Raw genomic sequence first — 13,242 nt, 5'->3', positions numbered from 1 at the left:
CAAAAGTGAGATTGACGTCTGACCTTCACCGGGGGTGATGGCCAAGAAGGGCGCCTGGTTTTGCAGGCCGGCGATGATGGACACTACGTTATGAGGCATCAAGTGGAAGACATGTTTGTGCTACCTTGATGGCGTGGTTATCTTTGTTATTCGTGAACAAGCATCCCCAATCAGCTCTCTTGTCACCCCCATCGAGGTTTCTTCGGACCGTCGTTACCGTGCATCTGAGATAGTTCATATTTCGCGTCTCAAGCCATTCCTTCGCCTTACCTTTCCCGCCAATATCGCGGTCGGGCCGGCCGCTCGCGCGCGCAGGAAAATTCAGTGTGGGCATCATTTATGTGCCGCACCTTCTCATATGTACTCATCAATACCGCACCGCAGGGGCGTCTGCGCAAGCAGGCGTTTGGTGTGCGGTGTCACCATGGACCTGAGCCAGGGGGGGGGGTGTTCGACCTCTCCTACGCCTAGCCGTGCGTGGCTTAGCCCTGTCCGGGAAAATGGAAATCCTGGGAGTGGGGCCGACGCCGGGTGATTGGACCTTTAAAGACCAACCCCGGCGATTTTTTGACCATGTCAAAGTAATGGTGACTTTATGTTCCCGAGACGCTCCTCTCACGGGCCCGATATCAGAAATACTCGGCAAATCGGAGAATAATTCTCAATAAGGAATAAAATTGGGGGCCGCGTATTTCCGTGCTTCGCTGCAAATGTCGTCGAAACATGATAGTCGTCTGCCGGCCGTACTACACGAGTCCTCCTACGCTACGTTGAATCGCCGCATCTGACTCGTAGCGTCGCATTTGCAGCGCAGCCCAAAAAACACGAGCATTTTTCGCGCAGCATAAGAAACACTAGGTTCTTTATAATTACGTATCTATGTATTTTCTAGTAAAGAACACACCACCTAATACTTATGTACTGATGCTGCGCGTCAGATATGCGTAACATTTGCTTTTTCATCGATAATGTTCACAAGTATGAACGGCGGTGCCAGTTCAAGACGGCTGGGCGTTCCGCTAGTGGTTTAACTTTGGCCGGGTGGCTGAATCGGGTGAGACAAACAGAAAGACAGACAGGCGAAAATTTCTGCGTGGAAGTTCCCCAAGAAAGACTTTCGTCATTAAAAAGCGCAACATCGAAGCCAAAACCCAACTGAGCACACTGTCTTCGCGTGACGTACGCGTCGGCTAAAACCGGAAGTCATGGGAGGCATGCTGGTTCCGCCAGCGCGTAGACCATCCAGCATGTATGTACTGGCAAATAAATTGAATCGAATTGAGCGGCGGAGAGCAGTCGCTCCGAAAGTTGACCCCGTCGCAACAGCCGTACCTTGTGTGTGACCGACCGTGCCACGTGCACAAGCTCCTCGGAGCTGTCGGAAAATGACAGCTGCGATTCGGACGCATTTGGAGGCCAACTAAAATCGCCATTCCTCTTCAATGAAGTCGAACACACCTGTTTAGTTCTCTGCTTGCCTGGTTATGCATTCCACCGCCAGATGGCGCCACCTGTCTAGACAGCTCAAGTTTTGTGGGGCCGTGATCGGGTAAAATGCTATCGCTGAGAAGTTTGCGGGCTTACTAAAGCTTCTTAATATTGCTATGGAAATAGCGCATAAGTTGAACAACAGCGCGTTCAACATTGCGTTGGTAGGGCCGAAGGAATTCGAAAAATCGCCGGAGGTGGCCTTTAAGGCCGCCCGGCAGAGGCAACACACCCCTTTGACTTTGGCTTCGCGTACACGGCACTCCTGGGCTGCCCCACCGAGGGGAAATCGGCAGTGGCCTTTTACTGTCTCTTTCCCCCTATATCTTCATCTTTGTCTCACATGTAATCTTTCCTGTAATCTCCTCTCTAAATATAACTAGTTTTCCTGGCGGCAAGGGTTAAACTTGGTCGATGACCCAATCTTGCATCACCGTATGTGGTTATAGCGGTGGTGTACAGCTGGCGCTGGCAGTACATGTCTGCGCACATCTCCTGTCGCGTCCCCTTGTTGGGCTCGGTGGTGGGCGGCTGGCACCGCCGCCGAAAATGACACTTAGAGTATGAATAATGCATCCTTCCATCGCCCGATTGTAACCTAAAGAAACTACGTAGCGAAGCTGCACTTCAGGTCTTTTACAGCGAAAGCTGTTATGAGACCACAACAAAGGCCGTTTTTGGCGCCGTAGTTGTCCGCCGCCGTAGCCGCCGGTGTCCGTAACCACTATCGCGCGAAATAAGAAAAAAAAAGGAAATAAGAAAAGATATCCGAGATTTAAAGGGGCTCGAACATGCGCCCTCTGCGTGGGAGCCCACTGTTCTACCTCGGAGCCAAGCCGGTGGTTGAAACTACCGTCCAAAATGACCCTATACTGGCTTCATGTCGGGAAGCAACCACATTAACATATGTAATGTAGTCTGGTAGCAGAGTAAAATAACAACCACGCGTCACACAACGCGAATTCTGTAACCAGACGTGACACAATGCGAAATGCGCAACGAGTGGGTTGTTGAATGCTTCCAACCTATTGCAAAGAGCACTGCCATAATTCTTCATCGTCATCAGCCACAGCATCAACAAAGTGCCCCTAATGCTTTACAGGTGTTCAGCGGGTACCACGGTTCTTCGCATAATGACGAAAAATTGCATAGTGGCTGCTTCCCTACTTCACAAAAATTATGACGATTTATAGCGCAGTGGGTTTCCCACAAGTGCACTTCTATTGGTTGCCAAGGAAGCCCATATTGTTCCCATGATCCATTTCCTCAGGGTCTCAATAAAGTTAATTCCCTCTCTCTCTCTCTCTTTCTCACGTTAACATATGTTATCAAGCGTGGTGGGAGAGTTAAATAACGACCGGGCGTCACACAATGCGAATTACATAACCAGTGGGTCGTTTAAAGCTTTCAACCCATTACAAAGGGCTCAGCCATAATTATTCATCGTCATCAACCATCGCATCAACAGAGTGCACATAATGCTTTACGGATGGTACCTCGCTTCTCCACAGAATAACGAATAATGTCGTATTGGGGGCTTCCCAACTTCAAAAAAATTATGATTTGTGGCGTAGTGGGTACGTTGCTAGTGTACTTGTATTAGTAGCCACAAGAGAGTTTATAACGGGCTCTAGAAATGCCGCTCTTCCAGCTTTCGCTTTGACTGTGCTGCGCTTTCCGCGCAGGCCTGGCGTTTGGGTGCTTCCCAACTTCAAATAAATTATTATTTGTGGCGTATTTGGAGAAGCAGCAATTCCCAAAGTTCCACGTCATGCACAGCGACAGTACTGAAGAAAAGGCAAGGACAATCTCTTCATTTCTGGTTGCAAAAAGCTTGACAGAGAAACTCGGTCCAGGTTACAGGGCAACCAAAATGGCCAGCGGCCATCTGCAGCTTGAACTGCGAGACCGTACATTGTATGAAAAACTGCTTACGCTAACATCTTTCGGAAGCTTCAACATAGGTGTAACCCCACATCGCTCAATCAATACTGATCGTGGTGTCGTATGTGACGACGATCTGCTGAATCTCACGGACACTTATCTCCTTGATGGCTGGAAAGACCAAAACGCGGTAAATGTTCAGAGGATAAAGATAACATGGGACAGCACAGGGAAGCCAACCAAGCACATAATAATAATATTTGCAGCCAGCGAAATGCCCGAGATCATCGAAACGGGTTACACGGAACTGAAAGTCCGACCATACACACCAAATCCACGCAGATGCTTCAATTCTCAAGGATACGGCATACACACTTGTAAAGGACACCCCACCTGCGCCAGATGTGCCTCAAACGATCACAACGCTGACAATTGTGAAGCCGCACCTCACTGTTTGAACTGCAATAGGGACCACAGCGCGTATTCAAGATTATGTTCCACATAGAAAAAAGAAAAGAATATTGTTTCACTTAGAGTACCTGTGAACATCTGATTTAGAGAGGGGCGCAAGAGATGTTCGGTTTTTCATAGCATATCTTACGCTGATGCGGCGCGTGAGGGGGCAGCGTCGCACCGGCTTCCCCCATACCACCGGCTCACGCAGCGTGAGCCGTCGGCTGTGAGGCCTGTCCCCGTGGCGGCAGTAGTACAGTTTACTCCGCCAACCCATGAACAGAGCCCGGCGGGTGCAGGGTCTTCGGGTCCCAAGGCCTCATCTCAACAGGCGTGGCCCAAACCTCGAACTACCAGCTCGCGCGTGCGGGAATCCAGTGCCTCCCACGAGGCAATGAACACCACATCGGTACCACTGGTGCCGAAAGACCGGCGCAGTTCTCTTGACCGCACCAAGATAACAAAAAGCCAATAACAGGGCCGGGCGATGGTCCCGTTTCCTGATAGAACAAACACTTCACCTGCACACACGGCACTTTCATACTGTACACACAGCAACACTTTATATTTATTATGGAGCCATTAATATAACAGTTGAACATCAGATGCCTTCTTGAAAACCTCGATGATGTACAGGAACTCCTCCACGAACTCGGCCCAAAGCTGCTGTGTGAACAGGAAACACATCTAAAATCCAGACATAATTTTTTCCGACACTACGCCATTTTCCAAAAGGGCCGCGATGATGCTGCGCATCATCGGGTGACGTAGCCATTATAGTGTAGCGTGTACGCATTTAAAACGTCAAACATTTCTAAAGGCAGTTGCCATTAGAGCCGTTCTTTTAAGTACACGAATCACCATTTGTTCTTAGCACATACCCCCCCCCCCATTTCCAGCTACACGAACATGAATTTCAGTACTTATTGATGAGCTACCAGAACCGTTTTAAATGCCAAGCATTTCTTAGCGAACCTTTGGCACTTTGAGCGTTTCTATCTATCTATCTATCTATCTATCTATCTATCTATCTATCTATCTATCTATCTATCTATCTATCTATCTATCTATCTATCTATCTATCTATCTATCTATCTATCTATCTATCTATCTATCTATCTATCTATCTATCTATCTATCTATCTATCTATCTATCTATCTATCTATCTATCTATCTATCTATCTATCTATCTATCTATCTATCTATCTATCTATCTCATAATTCATTTTTAAGGCGCAAAGGAGGACGTACACAAGATAGGACAGAGGACGAAGCGCTTTTGTTAGTGGCGCTTTCTCTCGTGTCCTATCTTGCGTATGTTCTTCTTCGCGCTCTAAAAATCAATTATGAACGTTCTCCAACTCGGCCAACAAAAATTTCTCCGAAATCTATCAATCTATCTAGCCGCCTACGTCTGGGGGCTCTCATGATCGCGTCCTTCACTTGGTGTAGACCAAAATCGGCATGGGAGCGTAAGAGGATTTGACAAATATGACTGTCGGGTCATGGCATCAATAACCTTAAAATCCTGTTGCGTACGCCGTCAAACCCTTTCGTCCAGACACGTGTGGCACATACCCGTTTACGACGGGCCGCGGTGTGCGGGTATGCGCCACAGTTGATTGACACTTTATATGATGATGATGATGATGCAAACTTTACTGGGGTCCAGAGAAGACGCAGGGGAGACCCCGCGCCGCCCGACAGTTTATATCTACGCAGGAAAGGCGAGAACAGGCATTGGTCATTTAAATGCGAGAGCGTTAAGAAAACCCCACATCGGCAGCGTTGGCCCGACGAATGGAAAGAATGGAAATTATGAGCCCAGCAGGAATCGAACCGAAGCAATCTGCGTGACAATCAGGTGTTCTACCACAAAGCCATGCCAGGTCTATAAACTGCTTTGGAAAAACAGCCGATGCAGGCGTAATGTCGGTGCAACGTCAATTGTGGTTGTGGTGCTCGCTATCTAATTTTACACGAATGCAATAAACACTACATATGTACTGCAACGATACAGGCGTCAAATCAGAATAAAGTCTGTGATTCCAGTGTTCGCTCTGCTTTTATAGCAATCTAATAAAGATTGCATTTGTATTCCTATGATTCAGGAAGCTATTTTGAAGGATTGGTCGACACCGGAGGAAAACGTTAACGAAAGTTACGTATGATATTCACATGATTGCACCATAATGTGCACTTAGTTTCAATAATGCTGACGTATGTACTCTAGCGTGATGGCTGACATTACATCGCACCATAAATTCAACGCCAATGTTGTTTAAACGCCCTTTAAACACCAATGTTGTCGACATGCCTGCTAAGCCCACGATGTTCACACAGCTACTACGGTTACAAAACCACGTCGATTTACCTCGTAACACTTGGCTCAATGTCATAAAATACAGCATATAAGTACTCGCTGACTGCTCCGCATGAGACCGATTCCCAGAACGCGTGGAATCTGCCGAATTTTTGGTCCTTGGATATTGGAACGCCCACAGTACTTTATGGGGAGACTTGGTGCGATGCGCGAGGTCGCCTCATTGAACAGCTTCTCTTTTCCTCTGGAAGATGTCTCTTGAATGCAAAGGAACCCGCGTATTTTAGCCTTCCCAACAATTCATACTCTGCCGTAGATCTCACATCTCCGACGCTTTTACCCTACGCAAAATGGAATGTACTTAAAAACCCTTACGGAAGGGACTACTTCCCGGTAGTCCTGAGTGCACCAATTCAAAATGACGTGGTTTTAGAGGCTCCTCGTTGGAAGGTTGACTCAGCCGACTGAGAACGGTATCGAACCCTCACTCACATGAAATGATCGGACATGTTCGCCCTAAGCGTAGACGTTGCTGTATAGTACTTTAGAGCTGTTTTAATTATTGCCGCCTCTAAATGTTTCCCTGATATCAGAGGTACAGGCTCCGTACGACGTGGTCCCTGGTCGAATTTAGCATGCGGGAAAGCGTGGAGAATGCGGAACAAAGCGTGCAGTATGCTTCTCGAATCTCCAACAGCAGAAAATCTCGAAAACTTCAAGCTCGTGAAATACCAGGGAAGGAGAACAAGCCGACAAGCAAGGCGAGAAAGCTGGGAAAGATATATATCTAGCAACAATTTGTATGTAGATAGAGGGAAAGTATGAAATAGGGTAAAAAGAGTTAAAGGCCAGCAAACGTGCTCGTTACCTTTTGTAAACACCGAAGGGGATAGCTTGGAAGATCAAGCTAACTCTGTCGGCGCACATTTTGAACTCATATCTAGCTCATCACACTATTCTGATACATTCGAAAGACACAAAGTACAAATAGAACAACAAACGATGGAATGGAAATGTACAAAGAACGATGCATATAACCAACCATTCTGTATAGCAGAACTGCAGGCATCACTAAACAGTTGAAATAGGTTTGCCCATGGTCCAGATCGAGTAGTATATGAGATGCTAAAACACCTGTCCTCCGAAACACGAAAACTCTCCTTTGCATTTACTACGTCATGTGGTCCTCTGGAGACATCCCAGCTGTTTGGAAGGATTTTATAATTCCCATTATGAAACAGGGAAAGAATGCATACTGTGCTTCAGGTTACAGACCAATAGCACTGACATGTTGCTCACGTTGGATGCCCTTACCAAGGTGGGCAACAGGAACGGGAGCGACATGGTTAGCCTCAATGTACCTGAGCATCAGCAAGTCGTACATGACCATCGTCAATGTCGACGTAAGCGACCACGTCATTAATGAGAGAAGTCTTCTTTCACTTGTTCTTCGAGTGCCTTTATGATGATATTAACGCAGGCAAAACCACATGTAGCATCGCCAACTGTAGCATGCGCACGCTCGCGCGAAAGAGAAGTCTGTTTCCTCTTGTTGTTCGAGCGCCTAGATGATGATATTAACGCAGGCAAAACCACATATCGCATAGCCAACTGCAGCATGCGGCGCTCGCTCCACTCCGGCGCGTGCTCTAGTTTGATAGGATACCGCTAGAGGGCCACAACTGCGCACTGCCGCTCTCTTTCGACAGTCGGCAGTCATTGCGCTTCGATACTAATAATATGAACGAAGAAGACGCGGCGGGGGAGCGAAAGGCTTGCAAGGCAGCAGCAGCGCGGGATCGCCGCCAAGACCATGCGGTGAGCGCTCGTGAGGCCGCAGACAGACGTCAGCATCGTGCGGACCCCGAGATACAAGCCTGCGAAGCCGAAGAAGCGCGGAAGCGGTGGCAAGAGAACCCCGAAGAGGCACGGGCGCCGGATGCAGCCGCCAAGCGCCAAAAGCGGTCGCTACCTGAAGGTGCTGGCGCCGACGCGCGCTTCAAGCGCGATTTCCTCCACCACGCGTTCGGCCACAGCGGCCAGGTTTGCGACCGCTTGTGGTTCGAGAACAACCTGGCCACAATCGCTAATATAACAACGTGTCACGTCTTTATATGAGAACAGAGGAATTGTACGGAGCATTCACGGTTTACACGATTATCTCCGAGCAAGCTCCTCTAACATCATTCAATTCGTGGATAAGGTGGGGAGTATTTTGCACTGTTTATCTTCAGTATAAATAACCAACTAGCCGTGCGAGCTACATTGACAAAATGAAGGTCATTAATTCCTTAAGAGGTGGCGCTTAATGTATGGGCTGAATACACGCGTATCCGGCCTGGCTGCACCATTCCATTTCGATAATGTTATTCCTGAAAATGGCGAAGGATTTTGTGATGCCGTCCAGTAATGATGTATATCCGTGGCCCCATTCACAACGTGCTGTTGTAATTACCGTGAAAAAAAAGTAACTAATGAATGAATTAATCAATGAATGAATGAATTAATTAATTATTTGATGAAAGTTGCGTTGAACCTATCAATGCGTAATCGTGTGTTTTTTCCTAACATCCACAGGCGGGTTCACATCTCGGAGTGCACGCTGAGCTTCCTTAACGGAGAGTTCGCCGTGGGACCTGGAGACGGAGGTTCTCGAGAGGAGGCACTTAGACTCGCAGGCCTCCAGACATTCTTCATCACAGAGGTTCTCAAGCCGGTCAGTGACCATCTCTGGCAAGATTGGCTTTAAGGGACACTAAAGGCAAATAACAATTTATGTCAGAGTAAAAGCTCAATGTATGACAACGTGTAAAACGGCAATATTATCAACAGCAGTGCCCTACTTACCGAGAAATTAAGCTAAATGTATCACACGATAAGCGCCATGAGCGAGACATTTTGGAAATGATCCCAATGATGTGAGAGAGTCCGACTACAATTAATCACTCGTAATCAAACTAGCCGCAATAAAAAAGAACCTTCCGTGCATCAAGAGACGTAATAAAACGCTGCTTGTTCGTTTCTGTTTGATTCATGGAAAAAAGAACCTCTTTAGCGTTGCCATGGGGAATGGTGCGCGTGGTTCAACGGTTCCGTTTTCGCCGAACTGCGCTTCGCCCAGCGCCCTGCTTCGCTCACGCGGTCGCGTCTCAGTGGTAGTTTCGGCATCGCGCACTGCGGCGTGTGTTTTGCGCGCTCGTGAATTTCGCTTTGGCTGAAAGTTCGACAAAATGCCGCATGCATGTGATGTTGCCGGATGCCCGAATTGTGCACGCCGCCGCGCAGTAAAAGCGGGCAAAGTCGGGCACGGCAACAGTAACGTGAGAAAGACCGCTTTCAGGCGGGTGATTTGAAGTGCGCTAACGCTATGCGGACCACTAAAACGTGATTTTATTTCAATATAAGCACTTCCTTGGCACAAAGGTAAGCACTACGAGGTTTCTGGGCCGCTATTTCAACAATAAATGTCGAGCTAATATTTGCCTTTAGTGTCCCTTTAAGAATGAAGTTTTGGAAGCGCAACAGGAATATTGTCGCTTTGTGCATGTAATGCGTAGAGGCCAATGTCTGAAGTGGTCCTTGCGTGTTCGTTTCTCCTGTACTTTATATTCTATAGAGAGGTGCGGTAAAAGAGCAGCTCGGTTAGTTCATTTTGTTATGTCGTGCAGCATATACATAAATAACTAAATTATTTGTGGAGGTCATCAACGAAGTCCTCAAACAGTGGAGCTTCGCAATGAGATGTGGCATATACTCAGTCAGTAGCGGAACCAGGTTGCTGTTGTTGCCTCGAGTCTAAACCCTCAACATACGTACGAGAGGCATTGGTCACGCTGTAGTTAATGTAGTGTGCATGAAGAAAGAAGTAAGTACTAACCACTATTTGATCACCAAAAGAAAGCAAGGTTTTGAACTTGCTCTAAACCAACCATATATAGTGAAATATTATACGGAATAAAATATATAACATTTGGAGGCGATCGAAATCTTTGAATTAGGTGTCTGGTAGTGGCACTTGCCCGTCGGCTTTCGTGTGCCCTGGTGTATTCCCGAGGGGCCAACGAGACATTGGCGGCGCGCCGACGTCACAGAGCTCCTCTTCTAGTTCGCTGTACCACGGCACACCCAGAAGAGCAACTCGTTACGTTAGCAGGCGAAGCGACACTGTCGGACAAGTCGGTGCAGCGCGCGCACGCACGTACATTGCACGGTTACCGGGAACTAGAAGAGGAGTCCACTGTGCGGAAGCAGCAACGGCGTAGGTGAAGCCGCTCATGCTACCCGTGGTCACACACGCGACATTGATCTCGAGAGTCCGTGCTAGTGGGAATGCGCCACGCGAAAGGAGTGCCTGCTGCGCACCACGTGCCACGACCGTCGACATCCATGTAGCGTCTGGGACCAACGCTTGCTCCCAAGGATACATCGGCGGCGTCACGTGTATGACGTAGCTGATTACCCCTCATCTATTGCTCTGTACCACGGAGCACCCAGAAGAGCAACTGGTGACGTAAGGCGGCGCTCTTACATGGGGGAGGGTACGAGGGCCTGGCGAGGGCAGGAGCAAGTGCACTGTACGCGAGCCTAGTCTTATGATGCATTTGAGCCGAACACTATAACCCGGCCCCTAGCTGATGCAACGGGAGGAATGGCTGGGAGAGAGCGTGCGACGAGGGGTATCTGATGTCAAGGAGCTAGATGTTCGCGGTCCTTTAGCCTATTTTAAGTTACGACATCCCTTAATGTTAACTATATCGTATACAACCCTTAGCTTAACTAATTTTATGCCTTTAATGTATGCTTTCGGCGTTCGTGTGCCTTGGTGTGTTCAGTAGGTGCACGTCGCTTAGAGGAATGAATTTTTCATTATTAATGTCGTGTTGCGCATGCTGCCGTAGCCACGAAGGAAGAAGTGTGTGAGTAAGATCTGATCCGCCAGGCACCGATCCGATGGGTTCCTTAGATGTGATTGCTTTTTCCATTAATTTCTGCTAATTATGACACCAATTTTAATTTATGACATACCTTAATGTCAGCTCTCATTAACAACCCTCATCTTAAACAATTATATTACTTTAATATGTATATTTTCTAGTTTTATCGTTTCTGAACAAATCGCACCAGCGATTGACAGTGTGGCCTCGAGAGATAGCAAAGATAGATAGATAGAACAAGTCCGGCAAGCGTTACTGTATTTTCTTTCTTTTCCTAGGCGTCGCATGCTACTACATGCTGGGTCTCGTAGACTGGTTCTCCTTCCACCAGCAATCTCGAAGGGGTGAAGCTTTGGTCTATGAATTTGTTGATGACAGAGAGCGGCAAGTTCACTGGAATGCAAACGGAACGATAATTAAGGAGCAATAAAAAAAGGCGTCGCATTTGCTCACGTTTTGTGTGAGCACCAAACGAAACGAATGCGCTGAATAAAGAAACAGAAGCAGCGGCATTTGCCCGCTGAGAAGACCGGTCAATACGCAGTGCGAGACAACCAACTTGTCAAGTGACATTGAAACGTACCCGAATTTAGACCGATAAAGAAAAAAAAACACTGAATCGTCGGGACGGCAGATCACAAAGTTGCCCTGCGCACCGAAGCCGCAGTTGTAAGGAAATTGTTTTTGAACTGCTCTGATAGCGTCCGCGCAACAGTAGTTGTTTGTGTACTCACAAATTCTCATATTTTTTGGACCAATGTTCACAGCGCGGTGCCAAAACGTGCTCGTAGCAAAAGCGAAATCATCAGTGCGAACATACATGCAGACGCTCATATATGCAGAGGCACCGTCAGTCGTCCACCGTCAGTCGTCGCACCGAACCCGTGCGATCGCTGGCTTGAGGCTTCTTTCTGTTATGCTCCGTTTGGTTATACAGGCAGTCTAACGAGATATTTCACATAGTTTGCACTCAGCGAGTGACTACCTTTCACGCAAGAAGCCGGTTCAGGGGTCTCCAACGCGGTAACTGCAGAAAACCGAGCACCCGCTTCACGCTAAGAGACAGCGACTGTAGACTATCTTGTGTTTTCAGTTCGTCGAAAACGATTATTTTGACAGTAAAGAACACAGTTCATTTCGAAAGTACTTACAGAAATGCCCTGGAGGGCTTCCGCGAGGTGTTTTTGTAGAGCGCCGACAGCAAAACCTATGGGGAGCGCGACGGCGGTATCCTGCCTAGCACGAAATCGAGGCGCGCCTGATAGAGGGCGACTCCGTAACTCCTCGAGGCCAATATCAATGTACAGTAAGCATTCAGTTACTTCTGTAATGGCACGCTTAACTTTCGTGTTATTCCAATTCCTATGACGGATGGATCAGCCGTGTTTTTTGTTTGTTTTTCGTACCACCAAGATTTCACTGGTTTAAGCTCTGAAATGGTGGAATCACTTGGTATAGCTCCTCTTTTTATGGCACCAGCTGTTCCTTCTCCTGGTGGCAACAAATGTAATTCTCAAAAGCATTACGAAGGGAACGGGTGATCACGTATATACCTAGAAACCGTCTAGTGACATTTCATGCTATTTAGCGCATGAACTCCAGGCTTGCGTATCCGCGATGCGCAGCGCCTATAGGGGCGCCACTGAAAGCCGCGTAGCGGCAGCCGTTGGAACTGCATGCGGGTCGCGTAGCGGACGCCTCCTTTCACTGCAAGAATGACGGAAGTGCGCGCGTGCGATTTGCCGCTTGTGCGCGTCCCTGATAATTACTTTTGCGGCGATAGTGCGCGCAAAGGAGCCGCGCTTTATAATAGTGGACATGTGTCCGATGTAACAGCTGTGTGGGACGACAATGTCACTATACGCGCCAAGTGTTTGCCACAGACAAGCGTCAACAAGCTTCCTTACGAAGTCGAGCTCATCATAAGTACACCGCTTTCTTTACAACGTCCCGATCACTAATGCCTGCATGCGTTGACGCATGAACCAACGTTTTTTCTCGACACAGTAGCTTCGTTTACGTGCCATGTGTTTATATAGTAGATTTTGAGGGAGCGCTGTAGCGCCGGCGCATGGATTTCACGGGTGCGGCCATGCGAAGGGTCAGCGTTGGTAAAACTTTGAAACCAGCACGATAAACTTGCGAAAAAATATCTCGGC

General features: G+C 47.9%; 1 protein-coding gene across 2 annotated transcripts in view; it reads left to right on the top strand.

The window, feature by feature from the left end:
* Positions 1 to 13,242, top strand: part of LOC119384145 (adenylate cyclase type 3) — a 778,406-nt gene that overhangs the window by 225,034 nt on the left and 540,130 nt on the right. For both annotated transcript variants that reach the window (XM_037652438.2, XM_037652439.2), the window contains exon 5: positions 8,727 to 8,865. In XM_037652438.2, the coding sequence (XP_037508366.1) occupies positions 8,727 to 8,865 (139 nt within the window). The remainder of the gene's footprint in view (positions 1 to 8,726; positions 8,866 to 13,242) is intronic.

Source organism: Rhipicephalus sanguineus, chromosome 2 (assembly GCF_013339695.2).
Source record: "Rhipicephalus sanguineus isolate Rsan-2018 chromosome 2, BIME_Rsan_1.4, whole genome shotgun sequence".
Lineage (NCBI taxonomy): Eukaryota > Metazoa > Arthropoda > Arachnida > Ixodida > Ixodidae > Rhipicephalus > Rhipicephalus sanguineus.
Note: the sequence above shows the minus strand (reverse complement) of the source record. Positions and strands in the feature narration are given on the sequence as shown.